Source organism: Ochlerotatus camptorhynchus, unplaced genomic scaffold, assembly GCF_037179485.1.
Source record: "Ochlerotatus camptorhynchus isolate MF236.1 unplaced genomic scaffold, CSIRO-AGI_Acam_v1.1 ptg000313l, whole genome shotgun sequence".
Taxonomy (NCBI): Eukaryota; Metazoa; Arthropoda; class Insecta; order Diptera; family Culicidae; genus Ochlerotatus; species Ochlerotatus camptorhynchus.
Genome location: NW_027040801.1, coordinates 1,501,682 through 1,528,657, shown reverse-complemented (window position 1 = coordinate 1,528,657; position 26,976 = coordinate 1,501,682). Strand labels below are relative to the sequence as shown.

The following is a 26,976-nucleotide window of genomic DNA, read 5'->3' as shown; positions in this document are numbered from 1 at the left end:
TACAAATTTCAATTCGACATGTACAATGATACAGATTCAGTGCCTCATAAATTCATACTTCAACAGTTGCTTTTGCTAATTCATAAGATTCATGCTCTAACCTAGGTTTTGAAGATACCCTAAATCCTACTTCTTCTGAGTATTTTTACTATTTTTGTACGGATTCATATTCTTCAACTGCTCGGGATCGTAGCGGACCCAAATCGGCGGCATGGCGGGCGTCATCTCGATGATGGCCGGATCAGGGATCAGGGACTGCGACAAACGTTGATCAGCGACTTTGTTGTTGATAGGCACTCGGGAAACCAAATGCCGCGGGACGAAATTCTTCTCCTTGAAGTCGAAATAGTGTTCCCTTTTGTAGTTTTCGACCGTCTTCAGCAATGGCAGAACCGGTCTTCCCTTTGCCTTGGCATCCGAGATGAGTTCGTCAGCGTACTTCAAGAAGTGTGTGTTCTCTTTCTCGGCACTGTTTCGCATGTACTGCAGCTCGGCACGGGTGTCCGCTTCCCTCTTCTCGCGCTCTTCCTGTTCGTCCGCTTGGTCAAGCAGCAGTTTGCGCTGTGCATGGGTCTTGGACGTTTTGTCCGTAACCTTACGACGATCGAAACCAAAGGTGACGTCCACGTTCTTCAGCCGAGCAGCCATCTCTTTCCGTTCCAATAGAGCCTGCTCTTGTTCCTTCTTCTTCTGCCATGCTATTTCCTCCAGGTGCGCTTTGATGCGAGCAGCTTTGTCTTGTTTCTTCTTCTCCAAAGCTTCACGCTCTTTCTCGTCTGCCTTGGAATCTTGTTCCAGTAGCGCCCTGTTCCGATTATATTCCTCCTCCTCTAGAATTTGCTTCTGCCGTTCGACAGAATCCTGCAGCAGATGCGTATTGTCACGGAACCTGTGCTTGTTTACGTGTATTTCCTTCCTCTTCTGTGCAATAGCCCTTTGGCCGTCATTGTAGATTTCGTTCAAAGTTTTCTCGATGCTCGCTTCCCGCTTCAGCCGCTCCTCCCGTTCCTGAGCCATCTTCATCGCCTCCAGTGCATGCTTCCTTCTCATTTCTTTGTTCCGTTCCAGCATCCTCTTCTCCAGTTCCATCTGCTGGCGGGTGTCATCCGTCAGCGCTTGATGTTGCTTCTGCTCCTGTGCGATCATAAAGTTTCGCACCTGTAGCTGCCCGTCGTGATCGCGTTCGATCTTCTCTTTCAGTTCCTTCTTGTAGCAATCGAAACGCTTGCGATCGTCAATGTGGCGCTCGGCTTGTGACTTTATCCAGCGATTGGCTTGCGCGTTGTCCTGCTGATCCAGCTGTCTGCGGCGGGCTTCCTGCAGAGCCTCCTGTTCGGATCGGAACTTGCGCTGATATTCGCGGGCCTTCAGAACCTCGCAAAATTTAGCCGCACTCTCGAGCACGCGTGGTCCTTCCTTTTCCTTCTGGATCATTTCCTCCGCTTTCTCGATGAGCTCCTTCCGTTTGACCTCGTCGGCGACTTTCAGCTCGCGGTAATGCTTCTCATCTGTGGAACCGAACGAAACAATGTGTATAGTGTTAGTTTATTGTGCATTTCCACAAATCTAAAAATATTTTAAGGGAAATGCCGGTTTCAGCAATCGCTTTACCTATTATCGTCAGTCCTAGAGCACTCAAATTAGACACAGTGTATCAACATGCCAAAATAGAGCCCTCAATGACGTTGTTTACCCCCTGACGATGATAGAATAAGGTATTGCCGAAGCCGTCATTTACCCTACTTCGAGTATGAGAGAGTGATTGCAATTAGATCAAAAGTGCTTGAGAAAAATGCAAGTACTTTCACGGATTACCTGTTTGATCACAGACAAGCAGACATAACACTCTCAAAATGTTCATCGATATCGCGTGTAACAGTTAATTCAAATGTTTCTTAGTTGGTCGTACCGTCACTTGTGGCAGGTATAATCGATTTCCTTGCGTTTGACAGCATGACATCCGGATTTAGGCAAACCAAACTGAGCTGATTCTGGAAGTTAGTTGATGTGTTTCTGTCGATTGTTGAAGATGGTAAGATGAAGGATGATTCGCGAACCCCAGTAGCATTGAATTCCACATTTCGTTGGATTATTGCTGGTCAAGTCGGTGCTGCAGCCAATGTCATGTGTCATTCCACAGTCAGTTCGTCTACCGAAATGAACATCGACAAAACACTTCCACAGTTCTGGGAAGTTGAGGAGATGAACAAACCGAAGCCGCTAACACTGGATGAACCGAAAGGAGTGGATATGTCTAGATAGAGCTGTAATTAGGGCGTAACAGCTTTTGTAAACAATGACTTCTCTCGATGATTTCTCGGAAGCCATGGCTCTCCCTGGCAAATTGCCATCACCATCGAGTAGAGGAAGACTTCTCCTACTCGATGGATATGTTGGTTTGTGTAGGCGTGCCTTGAATTCCGAGAAATCAACGAGAAAGGTCTTGTATCAAAGCTACTTACAAACGTGAAGAATCTGGTCGATTCGTGGTGAGCCTTCCCTTCAAAGAAACTGAAGCAAAGTTGGGGGAGTCGCTGCCAGCCCTTCGACTGCAGGCAATGCAGCGAAAATTTGAAAGCGATCCTGTTTTCAAGAAGGTCGTGTACGTTGAATTCATGGCCGTCTACTTGAAGCTTGACCACATGGAATGGATTCCTGATAAGGAGATCAACATACCAACATGCCAATAGTTGTAACCCGCTTCAGAACATACCCCGTGGCATTTAAGGTTGATGCGAAAAAAATGTACCGGCAGATCAAGTTGCGCAAGGAAGATATCGATTACCAACATCAAAAGCAAGTTTTCATTACGTCGAAAGCAACAAAGTCGAGCTATCAGTTTCAATTGATGCTCCTGCTATTACACTACACTCAAAATAATCGACACGTCAATGCTACGTGAAATCATCCGTAGATTTTTTTCCATAACACTTTTCTAAGAGCTATCTTCACATAAAAGAACTCATTTCAATACGCTTCATCGTCATTGTTTTACTACGTAGAAGTTACGTGATTCTTAGGATGGATTTCATGGCGATTTCCAATGCTTTTGTTTTGAATTCGTTTCAAATAGAATATATATTTGCTCAACACTACAATTATAAAAAAAAAAACACTATTTTATTCGTTTTTTTTTGTCACACCTTAAAAATATATTATAATAAAATCCGATCGGGAACACGAACTTCAAGACAATATCATATGGTAATCATACCAAAGATGAATACTAAGATCCCTGCGCTTTGGTCAGAGAGCGTATAGGGCGTCGTTGTGCCAATTTGGTCGTGGCACATTTCGAGTATGAGAGAGTGATTGCAGTTTGCTCAAAAGTGCCTGAGTAAAATGCAAGTATTTTCGATGATTACCCGTAGTTGTTACAGTGAAGATATACACACATATTCTCGTTTATGTCTGAACGTGTTTGCCATACAGAAACATTTTTATTTGATTTTGTGTGGTGGATGGGTTTCGGGCGTGGACAGGCATATGGGCGATAATATTAAGTTTACGTTAGGATAACGTTGAAACATTGAGAAATGTATCGCTTCAGTTTAAGCAACCGGTGAACACTCGTGTTTATTTCAGTTACCATGGAGACGTAATTTGTGATTAGCCCCGGTCCCTTTCAAATTGTATCATTATTTATGAACGGCCTTATATTTGAAATGACATTTCACATTCATCTAGTGATGTCCGATTTTCATTCGAATAATCGTTTAATCGATTAACGATCCGAAAAGTAAACTATTTATAATCGGTTAGATCATGCCGATATAAGCATTAACATCTCCACAGGATCATCACCGATCGTTTCAAACATGTGCTGCACTCTCATTGGTGGAAAAATGGCAGCACAGCGAACAAAAAATAATGGATTGATTGTTAATCGAGTAATTAAAAAATAGGACATCTCTGATTTTGGTGTGATTGTTTGATAAAAATGAGCGTAAAATTTCATCTCTTCCGAGGGGGCAGCAAAACCACAAAATTACCTTGAATACGGGGGGTTCTCATTGGATGAAAGGGACCGTGCAAAAAGACACTAAAATAGAAAGTTTTTCTTCCGACAGTTTCATCTTAGTATTCATCTTTGGTTTCATCTTAGTATTCATCTTTGGTTGGACTCTGTGATGATAAGTATCACATAACAGGTAAAGTAGGCAGCACCATCTTTATCGAAATGTAAGTATTATTGACAATAATCATAACTAGATTATATACAATACAATAATACAATAAGTATTATTGATAATCATTATAACTAAATGAAACATAAATGCATATTCATCAGCACTCATTCTCTACCAATTCTGTTTTTCAATACCTTTTTCTCTCCTTCTTTTATCCTTCATCTATGCATCTACGCTTCTATGTTAAGGATCACCTAAACCCTCATTTAATATTCGGCTGATTTCAATCGACTCGCATAAGTCATTATCTAAGAGCCATCTCATCTTTATCTATCTGATTGCTGCATGGAAGGTGTATAATTGGTCACCAAAATTACACTGGCGACCAGGCTCAATGCCCCCTCCAGCATGACACAATAACAATAACAATAACATACCAAAGATGAATACTAATACCCCAGACAGACTATGGCTTATATCATGTAATATAGGCTGTCTTGCAATGAGCACTCATACATCTAGTTTTCACTGGAAATCCTATATATGAGTGCTCATTGCAAGACAGCCTATATTACATGATATAAGCCATAGTCTGTCCAGGGTATAAGATGAAACTGTCGGAAGAAAAACTTTCTATTTTAGTGTCTTCTTTCACGGTCCCTTTCATCCAATGAGAACCCCCCGTATTAAAGGTAATTTTGTGGTTTTGCTGCCCCCTCGGAAGCATTGGTGCTCAGTACGGAAAACCAGATCGACGAAAAACAAATCAAAGGAAAAAAAAAGAAATGAGATTAACAGAACTTTATCTGTACAAGTTCAGAAAAAGTTTCATATTTTTGAATTTCCTGCAGAGTTTTAAACTTTTTTCGAACAGTCCGCAATTCAAAAACCCAGTAAAACATTACTGACTGGATTAATGTGTATATGTTATGTGCAGCTTATCTGCTGTAATATTCAACCACTTTTTTTTTACTGTTTCCCTAATAAAAAACTACCATACATGAACGAAAACCCAAATAATAAAACTATTCAACAAATGGTTTGGATGATACCCCGAACACGTCGTTAAGCAAAGTAACCATAACAATTTTATTAGGGTTCCCGAATAGAAATTGTAATGTAGGAAACATCAGCAGACATCTTCAATACATTAAATTTTAACGTGTATTGCTGTAATCTTAATGTATTCAGACGTCAGTGTGACGTCCAAGTACATAAAAATACATTAGCCTCAAACGTTACATCAGAATCAAACGTCTTGACGATGTAAAATTTGACATCAGAATACATCCAATGACAACAGAACCTAACGTTACATTAGAATCAAACTTCATCACGATGTAATTTGTTGCACGCATAAAACATCAGAATACATCCAATGACAACAGAACCTAACGTTACATTAGAATCAAACATCATCACGATGTAATTTGTTGCACGCATAAAACATCAGAATACATCCAATGACAACAGAACCTAACGTTACATTAGAATCAAACATCATCACGATGTAATTTGTTGCACGCATAAAACATCAGAATACATCCAATGACAACAGAACCTAACGTTACATTAGAATCAAACTTCATCACGATGTAATTTGTTGCACGCATAAAACATCAGAATACATCCAATGACAACAGAACCTAACGTTACATTAGAATCAAACATCATCACGATGTAATTTGTTGCACGCATAAAACATCAGAATACATCCAATGACAACAGAACCAAACGTTACATTAGAATCAAAGTTCATAACGATGTAAATTGTTGTCCCTCGGTCTCTCGCCGCATGCAAAGTTTGTTTTTCCTGAGTCAGCACTACACGGCGAATGAGAACGACCCAAATTTGAGGTTAGTTCACTCATAAATCGCAAAAAGTGCAGGAACTCAGTTTTGAATTAATTTCCCTCATGTTCCGAATATGAGAAAAGCAAAGATTGGATTCTCTGGATTCTCGTAAATTTTCCTTATTTTAGGGCAGATTTTTGAGGTTTTCCACAGGAAAACATGCGGCAAATTTACTCATCCTGCACTTTTTTCGATATTGAGTACACTGTACTCAAATTTGCGTTGATCTCATTGGCCGTGTACAGTTTTTTTTTTCGCAGTGGGAAAGAAGTTTTGGCATGCCCTGTGGGCAATGTTTATTTGTATGTAAAACAATGCCCTGGTGACGTTACAGTGCAAGAGTTAATTAGTGTTTTAATTGATTATTATCGTTTCAATTGAAAACCGATTTTACTCTTGTTCTGTACGTTAAACATAACGTCGGCTATAGTGTGCTGTACACGCTAACTTGAAAGTACCTATTAATGGTTGAAAAAGACCCATTTTGAAGAAAAGTGGCTTAACTCATTAAATGAGTAAATTTTTTACCCATTAATGAGTATCTGTTACCCATTAATGAGTAATTGTTAATCATTAATGGGTAACAGATACTCATTAATGGGTAAAATTGTTTAATCATCAATGAGTTAAACCACTTTTCTTCAAAATGGGTCTTTTTTTACTCATTAATGAGTACTTTCAAGTTAGCGTGTATACCGCATCCGTGTATACGAATACACATACTACCCCTGTTGGGGAGGGGGCTCCTCCGTTTTTGACAACATTAGAAGGAGAAAAGGAGACAAACTAGTCAAAAGTAGGTAAAAGTGAACTGGCCGTTGGGTACTTTTTTCTTACCGTGTACGAATACAGCACCCCACACGAATAAAGCCCTACAGTAAAAGTATGGACGACTGACACCACAAAACTGAAAAAAGCTGTTCCAATCGAGCAAAGCGGTGCATTTTGACGGTTCGATTGGAACAACTTTTGACAGACGTCCATACTTTTACTGTAGGGCTTTACACACGAATTGCCGGCGACAAAGTGACGTCATTTGGACATTGCGACATGGGCGACTTAAAGACTGACGTTTTTAAATTGGTATATTTTTTTTTGTCGTGCGCTCAGCCATCTTGTCTGGTTTGTTTATAAACAAACTAGACAAGATGGCTGAGTGCACGGAGCGCACCGCAAATTCCTTCACCCGAGCCGCGAAGGAAAGTAGCAACTTTAACAGTAAGTATTCAAATATTTGTTATATTTAGTGTTATTATTTGTAATTTCTCATCCGGATTTCTCAAGCGGGTCAATTTTGATGTAATTATTTTCAAAAATTGATCCGGTTGAGATAAGCATCCTTGCTGATGCAACGCATCAACAAGGATGTTTAACTCATCAGGATTCCTCCAGCGGATCAATTTTGAAAAATAATGACAAATTCTAACAAACATCCAAAATTTTGATTAATTTGTATTTTTTTTTTCAGCCGGCTGCTTCCAATAATTCCGGATTGGGACGTGTACGGAAATTGAATAGAGGTAGGTGTTAAACAGTTTTTATTAAGTGTAATTATTTTTAAAAATTGATCCGCTGGAGGAATCTGACTGAGTTAAGCATCCTTACTGATGCAACGCATCAAAAAGGATGTTTAACTCATCCGGATTCCTCCAGCGGATCAATTTTGATGTAACTTTTTTCCAAAAATTGATCCGCTGGAGGAATCCGACGGATTTCATTGACTGATGCAAAGCATCAACAAGGATGATTAACTCATCCGGATTCCTCCAACGGATCAATTTTGATGTTACTATTTTCCAAAATTGATCCGCTGGAGGAATCCGGCTGAGTTAAGCATCCTTGCTGATGCAACGCATCAACAAGGATGTTTAACTCATCCGGATTCCTCCAGCGGATCAATTTTGAAAAATAATTACAAATTCTAACAAACAGATCCAAAATTTTGATTATTTTGTAATTGTTTTTTTTTTTTTCAGCCGCCTGCTTCCAATAATTCCGGAGGTGTTCGGGAATAGAGGTAAGTATTGAACAATTTGTTATTAAGTGTAATTATTTTTTTTTAAATTGATCCGCTGGAGGAATCTGGCTGAGTTAAGCATCCTTATTGTAAGGATGTTTAACTCATCCGGATTCCTCCAGCGGATCAATTTTGATGTATTTTTTTTTTCCAAAAATTGATCCGCTGGAGGAATCCGGCGGATTTAATTGACTGATGCAAAGCATCAACAAGGATGATTAACTCATCCGGATTCCTCCAACGGATCAATTTTGATGTAACTATTTTCCAAAATTGATCCGCAGGAGGAATCCGGCTGAGTTAAGCATCCTTACTGATGTAACGCATTCCGATACCGGATCCCGATGTTTATGTTTAAGTTAAAGTTTTATTATAGTTAAGTAAAATTTAAAGTTAAGTTAAATTAAGTATGTAACAACTAAATTTAAGTTAAAATTATGTTAAAGTAAAAGTTATGTTGATGGTAAGATAAACTTATGTTAAAGTAAAAGTTAAAATTTATTTAAAGTTACGTTAAAGGTAAGTTAGAGTTAAGTTAAGGTTACGTTTAAGTTAAGTTAAAGTTATGTTTAAGTTAAGATAAAGTAAAGTTAAAGTTATGTGTAAGATAAAGTTAAGTTCAAGTTATGTTAAAGTTAAAGTTAAGTTATAATTAAGTTTAACTTATGTTAAGGTAGAGTTAAAGTTAATTTAAAGTTTTGTGAAATTTATGTTAAAGTAAGTTTAAAGTTAAGTTAAAGTTATGTAAGAGAAAAAGTTATGTTATAGTTATTTTAAAGGAAAGATAGTTTTGTTAAACTTTAGTTAAAGTTATCCCTAATAAACGGATACCATACACTAACGATGTCATAGATGGTACGACCATACCGCATAAAGTTGGGATGATATCCCGAATTGGTGGTTAGGCGCTTCTTATGGTTATTGTTTATGCGGGATGTTAAAGTTAATTTAAAGGTAATTTAAAGGTAAGTGAAAGTTTTGTTAGAGGTAAGTTAAAGTTATGTTAAAGGTAAGTTAAAGCTAAGTTAAAGTTATGTTAAACTTAAGTTAAATTTGTGTTATACGTAAGTTAATGCTATCTTAAAGTTAAAGTTATGCTAAAAATAAATTAAATTTATGTTAAATTTGGTAAAATTTAGGTTTTGCTAAAATTATGTTCAAGTAAAGTTAACGTTAAGTTTAAGTTAATTTAAAGTTAAAGTAAAGTTTAAGTTATTTTTAAGTTAAAGTTAAGTCTAGATTATTTTAGAGTTAAAGTTAAGTTTAAGTTATTTTAAAGTTTAAGTTAAGTTAAAGTTATGCTGAAGGTAAGTTAAAGTTAAGTTGAAGTTATGTTAAAGGTATGTTAAAGTAATTTTAAAGTTAAAGTTATGTTAAAATTAAGTTAAAGTTGTGTTATAGGTAAGTTAAAGCTATCTTAAAATTAAAGTTATGCTAAAAAGAAATTAAATTTATGTTAGATTTGGTAAAATTTAGGTTAAAGTTTTGTTAAAGTTAGGTTCAAGTAAAGTTTAGGTTAAGTTAAAGTTATTTTAAAGTTAAAGTTAAGTTTTAGTTATTTTAAATTTAAAGTTAAGTTCAAGTTATTTTATAGTAAAGTTAAGTTAAATTAATGTTAAAGATAAGTTAAAGTTACGTTAAAGTTGTGTCAAAGTTAAGTTAAAGTAATTTTAAAGTTAAAGTTATGTTAGAGCTTAGTTAATGTTATGGTAATCTTTATTTAAAGTTATGTTATAGGTAAGGTAAAGTTAAGCAAAAAATAAATTAAATTTATGTTATATTTGATTAAATTTAAGTTAAAATTTTGCTAATATTATGTTAAAGTAAAGTTAAAGTTAAGTTTAAGTTATTGTTAAGTTAAAGTTATTTTAGCTTAGCTTAGCTTAGCTTAGTCTGACTGCACGTATCGATAGTTGCACTCCGTGATTGATCTAAACCAGTGAAATTGTACAAAGATTGTTAAGTTAAAGTTATTTTAAAGTTAAAGTTAAGTTTAAGCTATTTTAAAGTTAATTTTTTGTTAAAGTTAAGTTTAAGTTATTTTAAAGTTAAAGTTATGTTAAACTAAAGTTAAAGTTCTGTGATAGGTAAGTTAAAGTTAAGTTGAAGTTAAATTAACGTTAAGTTAAAGTTACGTTAAAGTTAAGTTAACGTTATGTTATGTTATGTTAAGTATAAGTTAACTTAAAGTTAAGTTTAAGTTAAAGTTAAAGTTAAAATAATTTTGAAGTTAACGTAATGTTCAAGGTAAAGTTAGGTGAAAGCTAAGTTAAAATTAAGTTAAAGTTATGTCAAAATTAAATTAGAGTTATGTTTATGCTTAAGTTAAGTTAAAGTTCAGTTAATGTTAGGATAAAGATATGTTGAATTTAAGTTAAAATTACGTAAAGGTTATGTTAAAGTTTAATTAAAGTTAAGTTAGAGATATGTTAAGTTTATGTTAGGTTAAGTTCAAGTTATGTTAATGTTAAATTTATTTTAAATTTAAGATTAAATTTAAAGTTAAGTTATAGTTCAGTTAATGTTAGGTTAAAGTTATGTTAAATTTAAGTCAAAATTAATTTAAGGTATTGTTAAACTTTAGTTCAAGTTAAGTTAAAGTTATGTTAATGATAAGTTAAAGTTATTATAAAGTTTAAGTTAAGTTAAAGATCTGTTTAGTTCATGTTAGGTTATAGTTAAGTTCAAGTTATGTTAATGGTAAACTTATTTTAAATTTAAGATAAAATTTAAAGTTAATTAAAGTTAAGTTAATGTTAGGTTAAAGTTCTGTTAAATTTAAGTTAAAATTAATTTAAGGTTATGTTAAAGTTTAGTTCAAGTTCAGTTAAAGTTATGTTAAAGTTAAGTTAAAGTTATTATAAAGTTAAAGTCAAGTTAAAGATGTGTTAAGTTAATATTACATTAAAGTTAAATTAAAGTTATGTTAAATTTAAGTTAAAATTTAGTTAACAACAACGTTTAAGTTAAGTTAAAATTTGGTTAAAGTTATGTTAAAGTTAAAAATAAGTTAAAGTTTGTTAAAGTTAAGTTAAAGTAAAGTTAAAATTACGTTAGAGTGAAGTTAAAATTAAAATGATTTTAAAATTAAAGTAATGTTCAAGGTTAAGCTATGCGAAAGCTAAGTTAAAATTAAGTTAAAGTTATGTCAAAATTATGTGAGAGTTATATTAATGCTAAAGTTAATTTAAAGTTAAGTTAATGTTAGGTTAAAGTTATGTTAAAGTTAAGTTAAAATTGAATTAATGTTATGTTAAAGTTAAGTAAAAAAAGGTTAAGTTTAGTTAAAGAGAAGTTAAAGTTAAGTTAAAGATGAGTTAAAGTTAAGGTTAAGTTATGATAAAGTTAAATTAAAGTTAAGTTAAGATTAAATTAAAGATAAGTTAAAGTTAAGTTAACGCTAAGTTAAAGTTAAGTTAAAGTTAATGCTAAGTTAAGTCAACAATCAATACGAAACTAACGATTTTAAATTGGCTCACCACTTTAGTAGCCTATTGGTCCCAAGCAAACGATTAACGTACCCTATTCTAGTCGAAATTCTAGTACTACGCAATGTTTGTTTTGATTCGCTATGAAAGTTTGACAGATAAAATGAGGGGTTATTGGTTTTTCCTATGTTTCGAGGGGTGATTCGACAAGCTTGGGACCGAAGATAGTACCAGAGGTGAGCCAAAAAGTTGAGCACGTTTCTTCGGGACCTACTTGTCTTAGAGTTATCTCTATGGTTAAGTTAAGTTAACGTTAACGTTATCTTAAAGTTATGTTACAGATAAGTTAAAATTACGTTAGAGTGAAGTTAAAATTAAAATGATTTTAAAATTAAAGTAATGTTCAAGGTTAAGCTATGCGAAAGCTAAGTTAAAATTAAGTTAAAGTTATGTCAAAATTATGTGAGAGTTATATTAATGCTAAAGTTAATTTAAAGTTAAGTTAATGTTAGGTTAAAGTTATGTTAAAGTTATGTTAAAGTTATGTTAAAGTTATGTTAAAGTTAAGTTGAAATTAAATTAATGTTATGTTAAAGTTAAGTAAAAAAAGGTTAAGTTTAGTTAAAGAGAAGTTAAAGTTAAGTTAAAGATGAGTTAAAGTTAAGGTTAAGTTATGATAAAGTTAAATTAAAGTTAAGTTAAAATTAAGTTAAAGATAAGTTAAAGTTAAGTTAACGCTAAGTTAAAGTTAATGCTAAGTTAAGATAAGTTAACGTTAACGTTATCTTAAAGTTATGTTACAGATAAGTTAAAGTTATGTTATGTTATGCTCAAGTTAACCCGAAAAAAAATAACAACAAAAATACATTAAAAAACAATGTAACAATAAGACGAAAATTATTGTTTTAACAATGATTTATATTGTTACGTCTACAATAAATTTACCTTGATTTATGTTGTACAAAACAGTAAATTTCATGGTAAATGGAAAATTTACAATAAAAAAGGGGGGTTGTTAAGTATCTTAACAATGAAATTTTCGTGATTTTCCCATATAATTTTTTTTTTTCAATAACATAATATATTATTGTTATTTTACTGTTGGTTGGCGAATTTATTGATTAAAAAAATAACAGTGTACTTTAGAGTGTATGTGTTGGCTTGACAGATCTACTTTATCGATTTTAAAAATAAATCGAAAAAATAAAACATTGCCCCGGGAAGGGAAGGGGGTGGCATGTCTGTTATGGGTGGTCCTTTTTTTTACTGGTTATGGATCGAGATTCGATCCGGAACTTGTGAGAAATACAGGCCAACTCCCCTGCGCTCGATATCCCTAGGTCACGTCTCCTTGGGGGTTGAGCGCCGTTGATAAGTTAATGCATTCGACTGGAGAGAATCGCCCATGAAATATGCTTCCACCTCGAGGGGGGCGACACATCTAAATCTCAATTCTAGATGATCAAAAAATCTTATACTAGCGAATCAATCTTCGAAAAATCATCTTTCATTTTTCCCATCTACTTGCATCGTGCTTCATCTTTTTGCAGGAAATCTTCAAAATCGACATAAATCTTCCTTCTATCTACTCAGCGTGCGTGCAGCTAGCCACAGTAAAACACAATCTTTTCTGCATCGTAGATAGAGTCGTCCCCCTCGTTCCACCTGAGAGTTCCTTTCTGACATCTTCAAGTGGTGGAGTTTTTTATTATTATTGTATGATTATTCCCTAATAAAAAAGTAGAAGGGTCTGTGCGCCTAGGGGCACGAACGGAAGGTTGACGTAGGACCGCTAGTGGACGGAACAAATATGTTGATCATTTAATTCTTAACTCTTTCCGTGTTTGAATTGGTGGCCCTGAAAAGGGCCGGTTGTTTTGGAAATGGTGGCCACACCAGTGCAAGTCGATGCCGACCGGATGACGGCGGCCTAGTCATGCTGCCTATTGCGGGAAGCCTTTCCTCCGGTCGATGTGGGTGTTTTCGTCGCCGTCCGTCGTCTTCGTATTGGTGCGATGCGTGCTGTTACACTCAAACGTCGTGTTCGACGCTTATCCGTCCGTTGCTCGAAAGCAAGTGACGAAGAAAACGCTGGCAAGCGTTTTTATTATCGCTGCTTTTCTCCTCCCGTCCTTTCATTGGTGAAAATATGAGCGATCAACCGAGCATTAAGCTCGCTCATGTGAGCATGGTAAATGTGTCGTGTGTTCGATTTGTACTCTATCGTTGCGTCCGTGTTTGGGATTTTTCGTTACATGTCTGAGGTTTGATTTTTTTTAATGTGACCCCCAGTATAGAAATTAAAGACGTAGTCCTACGTCAAAATAACCATAAACGAACGATAACCCAAATCATTGAACTATTTCACAAATGGTTTGGATGATACCCAGAACACGTCGTTAAGCAAATTAACCATACAATTTTTATTAGGGTTGACTGCACGGAAAAGGTCTCCATTGACGAGTGCACGGATGGATTTGAGTTCACTCACTCGACAAAAAGTGACACAACAGCGGGGCCCTGTTTACTAAAAATGAACACATGAATAATACTCACGTAACATTTGAAACGAGTCTATAAACTTATGTACACAAAACTTGTTAAGCCTTTTTCGCGCGAACCGAATACGCTCACGCAAACTAACAACACCATCGGGCAGAGGAAATTCTCCCCTTCGCGATAGTGCTCTTGGTTTGCGTGGGCGTACTTCGGTTCTCGTGAAAAGAACCTAGCAAATTATTTACAAAAGTTGATAGGCCCTTTTCAAATGTTAAGCGAGTATTATTCATGTGTTCATTTTTAGTAAACAGGGCCCCGCTGTTGTGTCACTTTTTGTCGAGTGAGTGAACTCAAATCCATCCGTGCACTTGTCAATTAAGCTTTAGAGAGGGTCTAGGATAAGATATGAGCGGACGCGGACTGCCTGATTTTGAGCCAAACGAACTGTCAAAGCCAGAGCCATACGAGCAGCGCCTATCTTAGTTACATTGGCAGTGTTGCTGACCCTCTCATAGTCTGCATGCTTCAATCAGATTTATTTTTATTGTTCGTGAAGTAACCCACAATGAAAATACACCAATATTTAATGTAACAACAATTTTTATTGTAATAGAGTTGTTCATTATTGTTCATGATCGAATCATGTTAACAATAAAATAAATGAAAAATACGATAAAAATCATTGTAACAACATTTTATTATGTACATTCATTGTACAGCTAGGTAGCAGTTTTGCCGTTTTCGGAAGAGTACAACATTATAACAATCATTTTTATTGTCGACAATAAATATGAATGTTAGAGCATTGTTTCCACTGAAAATTTCACTGTAATTTTTTTTTCGGGAAGTTAAAGTTGAAGTAATGTTCAAGGTAAAGTTATGTGAAAGCTAAGTTAAAATTAAGTTAAAGTTATGTTAAAATTAATTTAGAGTTATGTTAATGCTTAAGTTAAGTTAAAGTTCAGTTAATGTTAGATTAAAGTTATGTTAAATTTAAGTTAAAATTACGTTAAGGTTATGTTAAAGTTTAGTTAAATTTATGTTAAAGCTAAAGTGAAGTTAAAGATATGGTTAGTTGATGTTAGGTTAAAGTTATGTTAAAATTTAAATTATAATAAATTTCAGTTAAAATTAAGTTAAGGTTATGTTAAAGTTTAGTTAAAGTTAAGTAAAAGTTATGTTTAATTTTCCTAAAAATCTGCAAATTACTTAGACGATCTTCGAACTTCCCTGAAGTTCTGTGTACTCCCTGAAGGTCTGTGAATTTCTCTGAAGATCTTCGAACTACCCTGAAGCATTAAAATATTAAAAATTTCTCTAAAAGTCTACAAAACTTTCCTGAATTTCTGCAATTTTTTTCTGAAGCAATAAAAATTTATCTGAAGACCTCCTTTAAGTTCTGCAAATTTCTCTGAGGATCAACAATCTTCCCTGAAATTCAGTATTTTTCCCTGACGTTCTGCCAATTTGCCTAAAGCTCTGTGAACTGCCCTGAAGTACTGAAAATAACTCTTAGATGTACGAGGATCTTTAAATTTATGTGATCTTCCCTGAAGTTCTGTGAGTTTATCTAAAGTTCTGCGAACTTCTCTGAAATTCTGTTCTATAAATTTCCCTTAGGAACTAAAAAATTATCTTTAAATTTACGAACATCACTGTAGTTCTGTTAATTTCTCTGAAGATCTTCAAACTTCCCTGAAGATCTGTGAACATCCATAAAGTAGTGATTATTTCTCGAAACGACGACAAACATTACTGTAGTGCTGTAAATTACTCAGAAGATCTACGAACTTCCCTGATTTTCTTTTGATTTCTCTAAAGATTTCAGTTTTTTAAAACTTCTCTGAAGTTTTTTTTTAATTTTCCTAAAGTTCTGCTAGTTTCTCTGAAGATCTACGACCTTCGGTGTAGTAAGATCTTCATAACAATTTCCGATTATTCTACGTTCTGAAGAAATTTTCAAACGACTTCAATTCGATTTTTTATCAGATGTTGGTCCTCAGAATAATTCCTGATCAACTTGACCTCTTCGAAAAATATCTCAAGATTTTAATTTCTAATCCTTATCAACCTGACCACTTCGAATATTTTCTAAATTACTTTATTTGAATTTCTGATCAGTTGAAGGTCTTCAAAACAATTCCTGCTTATTTTGATATCTTGTAGTAATATCCGAAAAGTTTCGATTGATTTATTGATCAGTTGTAGGTTCTCAGAATAATACCTGATCAATTTAAACTATTCAAAGAATATCAAAAGGACATCGTTTGAATTTCTGTTCAGTTGTAGGTCTTCAGAATATTTATTAACTTAAATTAAATTAAATCTGGTATTTTTCTGATGTTTATAGAACTACCAACAATCAATACGAAACTAACGATTTTAAATTGGCTCACCACTTTAGTAGCCTATTGGTCCCAAGCAAACGATTAACGTACCCTATTCTAGTTGAAATTCTATTACTACACTATGTTTGTTTTGATTCGCTATGAAAGTTTGACAGATAACATCAGGAGTGTGTGGATTCATGCAGAACATGCAGGGGTGAGTGAAATAGCTTGGGACTGCTTGGGACCGTTGTTCTGGTACTGAGTGAGCCAAAAATAATAATGATTTTCTTCGGGACCCAGTGGTCTTAGAGTTACCTCTATGGAACTACCCTGAAGTTCTAGTAGTTCTTCTAACTAACCTTAAAATGTACATTTACCCCTATACCGCTATGCCGCTGTCCTGGTGTCATTGGGTTAGGCCCTTTACCTGGCTCGTAGACATTTCAAAGACAACAATGTCTGCATGATGTTTATACATCGGTTCAAACTATGCGTATTGATAAGTTTTCTGAAAAGATTTGGATCTAGGTGCATAGTTTGCTTTGATAGTCTTTCAGTTTCTCTAGCATTCTCTAGTCTTAGCTCATTAGCAAGGGCCAGGATCCACGGCTGTGCTTCTTTTCGAAGGAAGGCATGACACCACCAAAGCAACCAAGGAAGTCATCAATCCCCACCAACTGACGAGTTTCGTTTGTGGTTCGACACATGGACGGAGCATTTGTGTTTTGCTAAATTTTGCAAATTATTGGGGAATTTCCCTAAAGTTTCACGCGGCCACCAGTTTTCACTCTTCCACAGGCCTTAAGGGTAACCCACATTAGATCTGCTTGCGTTGCGTTGTCGTAAATTTTATAGTTAGACAATATATTTAGCTGTCACTTTGCTGCATCGCGCCAGATCCGGATCTAATGTGGGTGGCCCTGTAGATTTGGAAACTTGATTATGTAAACACTAGGCATCTTTGTCTGGTAGTTCGTTCAAAAATGATACAACAATCGTCAAGCTCGCTGTAACGTCACCTAGTGCCTCGTCACCTACAAATTGGCGCCTATGTCAGTGGTCTAATAACTCTTAGCGCGCTAATGGCATAGTTCCCCTGCCGCATAGAGAGTTACCACAATGACATTAGGTTAGCTAAGGTCAGTTAACTGACTGGTGGGAAACGGGAGCTTACGCAATGGCTATTCTGTATGCATTTAAGAGATAGTCTACCAGAATGGATGATTTTTTTTGTACAATTTTATGTTTTCTGATTGTGCAAAACATGAGAATTAACTTTTCCAATGCTTTCAATTGTACAAAGCATTAGTGCTAGAAACATGATCTTGTAAACACTACACACCTTAACTGTTAGTTTGATTAAAAAATGCTGCAACAATCGTCAAGCTCGCTGTAACCTCGGCTGTAACGTCACCTAGTGCCTCGTCACCTACAAATTGGCGCCTATGTCAGTGGTCTAATAACTCTTAGCGCGCTAATGGCATAGTTCCCCTGCCGCATAGAGAGTTGCCGCAATGACATTAGGTTAGCTAAGGTCAGTTAACTGACTGGTGGGAAACGGGAGCTTCAGCATTGACAGTTATGTACGCATTTTTATGATGTTATCTAACAACAATGGTGTGTAGTGTTTACACGATTATGTTACTAATTCTAATGTGTTGTAAATATAATTGAAAGCATTTGAAAAGTAAGATTCTAGTGGTTATACTACTTAAAACATAAGTAAACATCTACATTTTAAAACATTCAAACAACGTTTACTTTAAACGTTTTGTACATCTGAAAACATCAGAGAACAACAAACAGGAAGTACAATTGAAAACATCCGAACAACGTTTAGTTCTAACGTTGTGTACATCCGAAAACATCCAAAAAACGTTTGGTTCTAGCATCGGGAAACATCTACATAAGAAAACATTAGAATACATTTACATATAAAAACATCCGAACAACGTTTAGTTCTAACGTTTTTTACATCCGAAAACATCCAAAAACGTTTGGTTTTAACATCAGGAAACTTCTACATTAAAAAACATCAGAAAACATTTACATATAAAAACATTTAAACAACGTTTAGTTCTAACGTTTTTTACATCCGAGAACATCCGAAAACGTTTGGTTCTAACATCGGGAAACATCTACATTAGAAAACATCAGAAAACGTTTACATATAAAAACATCCGAACAACGTTTAGTTCTAACGTAATGTACATCAGAAAACATCCTTAAAACGTTTGGTTCTAATGTCAAGAGATTGAAATTTTTGACGTCAGACCGACATTAGAATGGCAAAATTTTGTTCCAAAATTTCTGATGTATACACCATGTTACGTTGCTTAAATACAACTAAATCATAATGTTTTCTAATGTTTGACATCAGGCATACATTTGATTTCGATGCTGATGTAGACATCAAAATCAAACGTTGGGCTAATGTAAATTTCTATTCGGGTTGGTTTTCAATTTCAGATTGAATTCCAATTTCCCATTTGCATCGACGTAAAAACTTGCCGCAGCTTGTTAACCGAGCTTGTGCTGCATAGGTGGAAGAGATTACTCCGTTGAAAACTTCATCTGCATGATAGCTGGAAAGTTTGATAACTGGTACTTGTCGATGACGATGATCTCGTCTAATCAACCAATTCGACAGGGACATCCACTACCCGCACCCGTACCGGAAAATGTTTTGAATGATGAATAAGTAGAGGCTGAGCAGTCGAGGCAGCAAGAGACAAAAGCGTGACATCAAATCCTATGTCCCGATCGATTCGTACAGAAGTTTCAATGCGCCGCCTGTTCGGAAAGGATTCCCCGTGACATGAGCGAGCGTCACTACGCGAAGCATGCCGGCCATACCTATCGGGTTGATATCGATCCAGTGATCGATCTGTACGACGAAACTACTGCCACGGCGATTGTAATCCGCTCCATGAAAGTGCAGCAGCAAGTGACGATCTACTGCGACAAATGCAACGTGCCTAAGAAATCGGCTTTCAGATTAGTATTCCACCGGTTGGTTTGGCAAACACGACCAGTACTCGCACTGTCTGGTTCTGCAGAATAATAAGAAAAAGCTGGAGCAAACAAAACTGATATCCGGCAGCTTGGGTGGATCCTTCCAGTTCCGCTACGGAGGAGTGAATGTATACCAGCATACCGAGTATGGCCGGGTTCTGTTTGGCGTCCAACAACGATGTCTATGTCTTCTCGGTCGCGAATGACTGTGACTTAGGCTTCTAGCACGGACTGAAGAAATCTGTAGCAACAATTGCAACAAGCGCGAGTCATTGACAGCTCAACATCGTTTACTTGTAAGCAAATGTTAACCCGATGTGTTCATCCCTAATCATTTTGGCCTATGGTCTTTCATTATACAAAAGAAGCGATATAATGACATGCTGTTTGACAACAGGCTCTCCCTTTCAATTTTCGTTAGAGAAAAAGAGATAACAGGCGGTACCCCCTAGTTTAATTTAGTACATATGAGTAGATAGTGTTGCCGTGAGGTACACTCGAAAATTGAAAATGTAGGTGCGTCAAATCAAATTTCGAGCCGCTCCGTCTGTCACTTCGTTTGTGGTAGCGTGCTTAAGTTAAGTTACATTTTGACCGGCCACGAGCAAGCATCAGCAGCAGAAGAAAGCAAAAGAAGTAGAGAATAAACGTAGTTACTAGCGTAGCCGTCGCCGTTTGAATAATTACCCAGCACACATCCCTGGTTCGGAGCAAGCGTTGAACCCCACCCCCAGCTCTTTTGAGAGCTCAAAGAATTTGATTTAGATCGACGCTTGCCTCCTCCACCAATCATTGCCGATACAGTCCACTGCCGAAAGGGAAAGCACCGACAAACCGACATTATACTTAATTCTGACTTATGTCCGAAAATCTTAAACGGCCGATTTAAATGTGCAGTGATCCGAACTGTCAAAACTATAGGATTTTTTTATCAAGATAAAAATAATTTGTCCAGAATAGATCAGACACGAACCAATTCATAACTTTTGCATGCGGGTTCATGGCTTAGCTAAATATTTCCCGTGAACACGGAGCCAGATGTCAGTACACGGATAGAAATCTCCTTATACCTTTTGGCAAATTTCCATTGCTGATTATTCATAAAATGTATAAGTCAACTAATAAGCAGACGCCTCGCAAAAAGTTAATAAAGATCATGTGTCAAATGAAATGTATAAGCGGTCACACATAACTTTTATGCATTCTAATAGGACCTATGTGGTTTGTCTTATGGAATGTATAAGGCTGATGCTTTTTTCAAAAATGTATAAGTGAAACACATGAATTAAATAATGGATTTTCGTTTCGTGTAGTGTGCTTTGGTCAGAAATGTTATTGTTTTTGCTATGGTCATTCATGTCGGTTTGTCGGTGGGGAAAGTGCCTTCCCAGACCGAACATATCCAAATTTTCCGGCAGGTGCTTCCAGAAATTTTATATTTTGTTATCGAAAAATTGAACATACTTGTAGATCTTTGGCGAACGTTTCAGCTCAATTGATTAAAATTGGTTAACAAAGTTACATAATGTCGGCTATTTTATCGAACAACATAACATTTGACTCAAAAACCAGTATTTAAGCATGAAAGCTAGCGATCTGCTGCTTAATATGTTAAACATTGCTATTACTATGAGATTATATGTGTTTATTTGGAAATAGGAATAACTTTTCGGTCATGAAAACAAAACTTTATTTTTTCTCGGATCGGTGCGAATGTTAAGGCCGGCGCACAATGCATGCTATTCGGGTTTTTTGACAGATAATGCATGGGCTAACTGTCAAAAAACCTGAAAACGTATCCATTGTGCGCCGGCCTTTACTGTCGACATAATGAAAATTTGCTCTTGACATGATAGATTAGCATCGGTTACATAAGGCAGTTCATGCACCGACAAACCGACATGAATGACCATACAAGGTACCATCAAATTTCTGATCAAAGCACAAAACTGACATCTGCCGCCGTGTTCGCGAAAAATGTGTATCCTAGTCACGAACACGCATACAAAATGTATGAGGTGGTTCGTGTCTAATCTATTCCAGGCAAATTATTTTTATCTAGATAACAAATTTCTATTTTGACAGATGGGATAGCTGCACATTTGAATCCGCCGTTATGGATTCCCGATCAAGAGTTAAGTTTAAGTTTCATGTCGGTTTGTCGGTGGTTCATGTGCCCCGTACTTGGCTGTATGCAATACACTTGAATTGATAGAGAAAGATTATCAACATTTCAAAGTTTGTAACACAAGAAATCAACGTGTAGAAACATGGTGAAATACACTTAAAATAAATGTGATTGTGCATATGAAATATCAAGTGTTCAAACAGTTCGATCAGACGTGTGTAGTTTTTTGAGTGCAGAAATCGTTCTAGGGTGGCTTTCGTCGCACCCGAGAAAATGGAAGATGTATGCGGCAAATCACACTTCGACGATTTTAGAGCTCTTGGAACCATGTTCGGTCGGTTGACAACCCTGCCGATTGCGCCTCAAGATGCCTGTACCCGGAAGAGTTGGTGAAATACATACAACTTATGGTGGGAAGGTCCGACTTGGTTATACCAACAATCAATACGAAACTAACGATTTTAAATTGGCTCACCACTTTAGTAGCCTATTGGTCCCAAGCAAACGATTAACGTACCCTATTCTAGTTGAAATTCTATTACTACACTATGTTTGTTTTGATTCGCTATGAAAGTTTGACAGATAACATCAGGGGTGTGTGGATTCATGCAGAACATGCAGGGGTGAGTGAAATAGCTTGGGACTGCTTGGGACCGTTGTTCTGGTACTGAGTGAGCCAAAAATAATAATGATTTTCTTCGGGACCTACTAGTCTTAGAGTTACCTCTATGGTTATACCGTAATAGCGAATTTGTTTTTGATTCAGTTCCAACCTAGATCGGGTATCAAGGTAGGATCGGATGTTTTTTTGTAATCTGGCTCGGGTTGAGGTTCGCACTGACAATAAGCTCGGGTTCGCACGGGTTGAAACTGGTTCCAACCTGGATAATAAACAAATTCGCTATAACATTACAGGAAATCGACGAGGAAGTAAACGAATCAGTGGCGGCCCCAACAAACAATTCAGAATCACAAATAAGCATACATATTGAATAAATGCTGTATAACAGTGTACAATGCTGAATAAAACGGGATGTCGAATTATGTGCTGAAAAAACCTCATTGAGAGCGATAGATGCGCCTTTATTCCGTTGTTTGCTCTGATCTGATTAATTTACTATTTAAAAGCTTTATAAACACACCAGAAGTTTAATCCAATAACAAACTGAAAAAAGTGTAATTTGATCGACAATCGACTGTTTTCAATTGATTTAATAACATGCTTTATTAGACGTCTTATAAATGTTTTTTAGCTCCATTATTAGATTTCATTGCATTGGTTTACAATATTGCTGTATAAAGGTGAATACAGTCAGCAAAATAGCTTTTATACCACTATGCGTCCATGCGTCATAAACGACGTATTAGATTCATTATTCCACAACACTGGTTCCGTCTAACAACAAGACGAAATCAGTAGAGTAGTGGCTACCGTTTCCGCGTTCCAAGTAGAAGGTCGCGAGTTCAATTTCATGCTCAATCCTTTTTTTTTATTTGTGTTCTAAATCGTAATCATCGATCAAATCACTCACGACAACACATTCGTTGATTTAGTTTAGTAAATAACCCACAAACATAGATTTTTTTGCCGAGATTGGCACCACCGAGCAGGAGATCTCGCAGGAATTCCCGTTTGTTAACTGAATCTCGGTCAATTTTTCACTGAGATCCAGCAAAATAGATTTCCGAGCTGCTCGGTGGTGCTCATCCTGGCAAAAAAAAATCTAAGTGTGCAGCATCCTTTCCTTGGAAATTGAAGAGGTGAACAGGTAGAATTGGTCTCATGTTAAACAACGATGAATGAATTAATGATTCCCATTGGACCTTGGGACGATCGGGAGTGCTGATAGATATTCAGTTTCAAGCAATCTTTTATTGAATATTGATGTATTCTAGGATAGCTCAGATGGCAAGGAAAGCGGCTGGTGATTGGAAAGTACATGGTTCGGAACCCATGCAACGGACATGTAAATTGTAGGTAATAAATTTTCTAGCATCTGTGTAGTGCGGCCTCATCAGAAATAATGAAAACCATCACTAATGGAAAGACAACGCGCTTGTCTGTCTGTCGTTCTTTATTTTCGGGTTAATTTTCCTGCAGTTGAATAATCTTTTTATAAATGTATAACAGAGTCTAATTTAAACGTTACTTCAAATGACAATCAAGCGTATACATCATCGCTATCTAAGGAAAAAGATGTCTAATAAACGCTGAATAATAAAAACATTTATCGAATAAGCTTTGTTACAACTCAAGGAAGTCGAATAAAAGCTTCTCAACATACCTTCGCCAACACCATGTTGTGGTTGAATAAATTCTCCAGATTTGTGTGAACAAAGCCTGAACAGAAGTTATTAATAAAAATTGTACAAGTATTATTAAGCATGCAGTTGAATAAAATCGTCAAGATGTCGTTTCTTCAATAGGAGATTGTTTGTTGGGGGCCTAGCACCATCCGAGATACTCGCTCGATGTGCCCAGCAAGCCGTGTTTCGACGAGATATAGAGTTCCTTCAAAAGGGATACCAGCTAGCCAATAAAAGTGCAGCTGAATCACTTTTTCCGTTTCTGGATGAAGATGGAACTCTGTGTCGGATGATCGCTACACAATTCGACGCAATCTTTCGAAATTAAGCATCCTATTGTACTGCCGAAGTTTCATCGGTACACGAATTTCTTGATTATAGATCTGCATGTTCAAAACCCACACGCTGGACCAACACTACTAGTAGCAACATTAAACCAAACATACTGGATCCTGGGGTACCAAACAGTTGTGCGCAATTATGGTGAACAGTAAATTGCGTGCGATGTGTGAGATGGAAAGCAAAAACCGCAAAGCAACTTAATAGGAAGCTTGCCGACTGTAAGGACCGTAGCGCTACGAGCTTTTAAAAACGTTGGCGTTGATTACGCAGGCCCAATTTTCCTGAAGGCTAGCGCGCCTAGAACTACAAAAAAAAACAATAAAAGAATAAGTTACGGTTTTTGTCTGTCTTGGAACGAAGCAACTGACCTTGAAGTGGTTACGGATCTGACATCGAACGGTTTATTTCTGCGGTCGACGAGGTTTACTTAGCCAAATCTGGTCTGACAACGGGACAAATTTTGTCGGTGCTGATCGCCAACTGAAGGAGCTTTTGCAGTCAGCCACTTTTTATTCCGAAGTTCGTTGCTTGAGCGGTCTTGGGATAAAGTTGGAGTTTTATAACGCCGTCTGCCCCTCACATGGGCGGAATATGGGAGAGTGCGGGGTCGTGCTTGGGAAATAGACGGTAACCCACCGACAAACCGACATGACACTATTAATTCTGACTTATGCCCGAAAATCGTAAACACCCGATTTAAATGTGCAGTGATCCGAACTGTCAAAACCATAGGAATTTTCGAGCTAGATAAAAATTATTTGTCGAGAATAGATCAGACACGAACCAATTCATAACTTTTGCATGCGGGTCCATGGCTTAGCTAAATATTTCCCGCGAACACGGAGTCAGATGTCAGTACTGTGCTTTGGTAAGAATTTTCCTATGGCCATTCATGTCGGTTTGTCGGTGGGTAAACTACGAAGACATGACGACTATACTGGCGCAAGAAGAGGCATGCTTGAACTCGTGTTCACTGTGTGCATTTATCGCCATCAATTGATTCCTATAAAGGTTTGAACCCTGGTCACTTTGTAATTGGTCAGCAAATTAACTTGGTGCCTGAGCTTAATGTCAGCTGTATTCCCGAGAACCGTCTTGATATGTATCAGCGTTTACGTAAAACGGTTAGTGACCTGTGGTTTCAAGACTGAATACGTGTCGACGCTGCAATCAAGGAACAAGTGGCAGGAAACCGAGGAGAACTTGAAGGTAGCAATAATATGTACTCCAGCAGCATACTGGGAGCTTGCTCGTGTTATAGCGATCGATCCGGATCGAAACGGAGTAGTGCGCAACGTGACTCTTCAGAGAGGCCAAACATCATACCAACGATCTGTACATAAGCTGGTGGTGCTGCCAACTAATTGAGGCATCCATTGGCGGGATGTATGTTACTGATTTTTTGTACGATCCCTTTTGGGCTGATGCATATATTGTCACACTCTAAGGGGGGAGGGGAGGTCTAAGATTTTGTAAAAAGCAATGCAAGGAAAAACGACATGATAGGGGGGAGGGGGTAATTTTTTGCTCGATTTAGCGTGACATAATTAATGCATGGACCCTTTTCTCATGAGCCAAACATTGACGGCTTGATAAAGGAACTTATGAAGCAGAGAAACAGCGTCAAGCAAACCGAGCCGTCAACGGGGCGACGACTTCCGTTTTCAATAACCTTATGTAAAATTATTATAAAGAATTACACAAAACGAAAAGCACGCTTTCTCGCTAGTCATTTTCTGATTATGAAAGTTTTAGAGTTGTCCCGTCATTAAACAGTATCATATCACCTGAAGCAGTGTTGGAAAAGTTCGCGATATTTCACGAAGTTCACCAAGGGAAAAGTTCACGAGTCATAGTGATTTTTTGCGAACTTTTCCATCACTGACCTGAAGTTACACAAACTTATGATTGTATTTTAAATAATACAATAAATAGTACATAAGTGAACCACCCTAGTCTTCTATATCGTATTTCAAGCTTATTGCGTGCTCTCAACTTAAGTGTTCTGGATGCACTTCCACAGTTATTATTTGAATGCTTTCGATGCCTGTATCATTTTTGCATTGGTATAATTGTGTGGCAAGTACAATCATACTCTATTCCAGGGTAGTTGAGAAATTTTCCAACCCGAAAAATTCCTATACCGGACCGGGAATCGAACCCAGCCACCTCCAGCATGGGCTTGCTTTGTAGCTGCGCCTTTACCGACCGAACTAAAGGAGGCCCCTTGTAGTACATAGATGATACATAAACTTAAAAAAATAAATCTGAAAAACTCACCTTCCTCCACTTTCTCGCGCTGCTTCCGCAACTGTTCGGCTTCCTTCTTTTCGCGAATGTTCTGCACCGTGTTCTCCCACTTTATGGTCATGGCTTGCGACTCCTTCTTCAGGTACTGTTTGTATTCCGCTTCCTTCTGGGCCAACGTTTTGCCATCCTCGGTGACGACGACGGCGGCCGTTTGCGGTCGAATCGATGCCGTTCCGCTGGCCTTTGCCAGCAGTTGGTTCCATTTTTCTGCCGACAAAACGACAGCCTTCTGGTGGTGTCGGTGTTGGCAACCATTAGTGGCCGACGATGAGGATGACGCCATCGAGGACGACGACACGTAGCTTGGCCGACGGGATTGCGGCTCCACCGGTTGATACAGTTCCTTGATCATTCTGGGCTTGAGCCAGGAATTTGGAAGACGAACGGACGGAGGTTGATCCAAAAGTGAACACGATCACGTGCTGAGCGAAAAAGAACGATTTCAACGCTTGCCTTGATCCTGAGCTTGAGTGCAAGCAGAAACAATTGACGAGTGCACGGATGGATTTGAGTTCACTCACTCGACAAAAAGTGACACAACAGCGGGGCCCTGTTTACTAAAAATGAACACATAGGTGTTCATTTTTAGTAAACAGGGCCCCGCTGTTGTGTCACT

The 26,976-nt window shown here is 37.0% G+C and overlaps 1 protein-coding gene and 1 long non-coding RNA gene across 2 annotated transcripts; one reads left to right on the top strand and one right to left on the bottom strand.

Moving 5' to 3' along the window:
• Window positions 1-28: 28 nt before the first annotated feature.
• On the bottom strand, window positions 29-26,777 carry LOC135707483 (calponin homology domain-containing protein DDB_G0272472). Its single transcript, XM_065229325.1, has 2 exons — window positions 26,331-26,777; window positions 29-1,508 (listed from the first exon to the last, which is right to left on the bottom strand). Exons 1-2 carry the CDS (start codon window positions 26,710-26,712, stop codon window positions 127-129), a joined length of 1,764 nt encoding a protein of 587 aa, XP_065085397.1. The 5' UTR covers window positions 26,713-26,777; the 3' UTR covers window positions 29-126.
• Window positions 7,135-8,057, top strand: LOC135707542 (uncharacterized). Its single transcript, XR_010518233.1, has 3 exons — window positions 7,135-7,202; window positions 7,453-7,504; window positions 7,961-8,057. It is a non-coding gene; the product is annotated as an uncharacterized LOC135707542 (long non-coding RNA).
• Window positions 26,778-26,976: the final 199 nt, after the last annotated feature.

Bases quoted from the DNA above. Each gene is read 5' to 3' on its own strand.
- LOC135707483 (XM_065229325.1), bottom strand. From the start codon at position 26,712: ATGATCAAGGAACTGTATCAACCGGTGGAGCCGCAATCCCGTCGGCCA. The intron at 1,509-26,330 runs GTGAGTTTTTCA...TCGGTTCCACAG, and splicing joins GCGCGAGAAAGTGGAGGAAG to ATGAGAAGCATTACCGCGAG.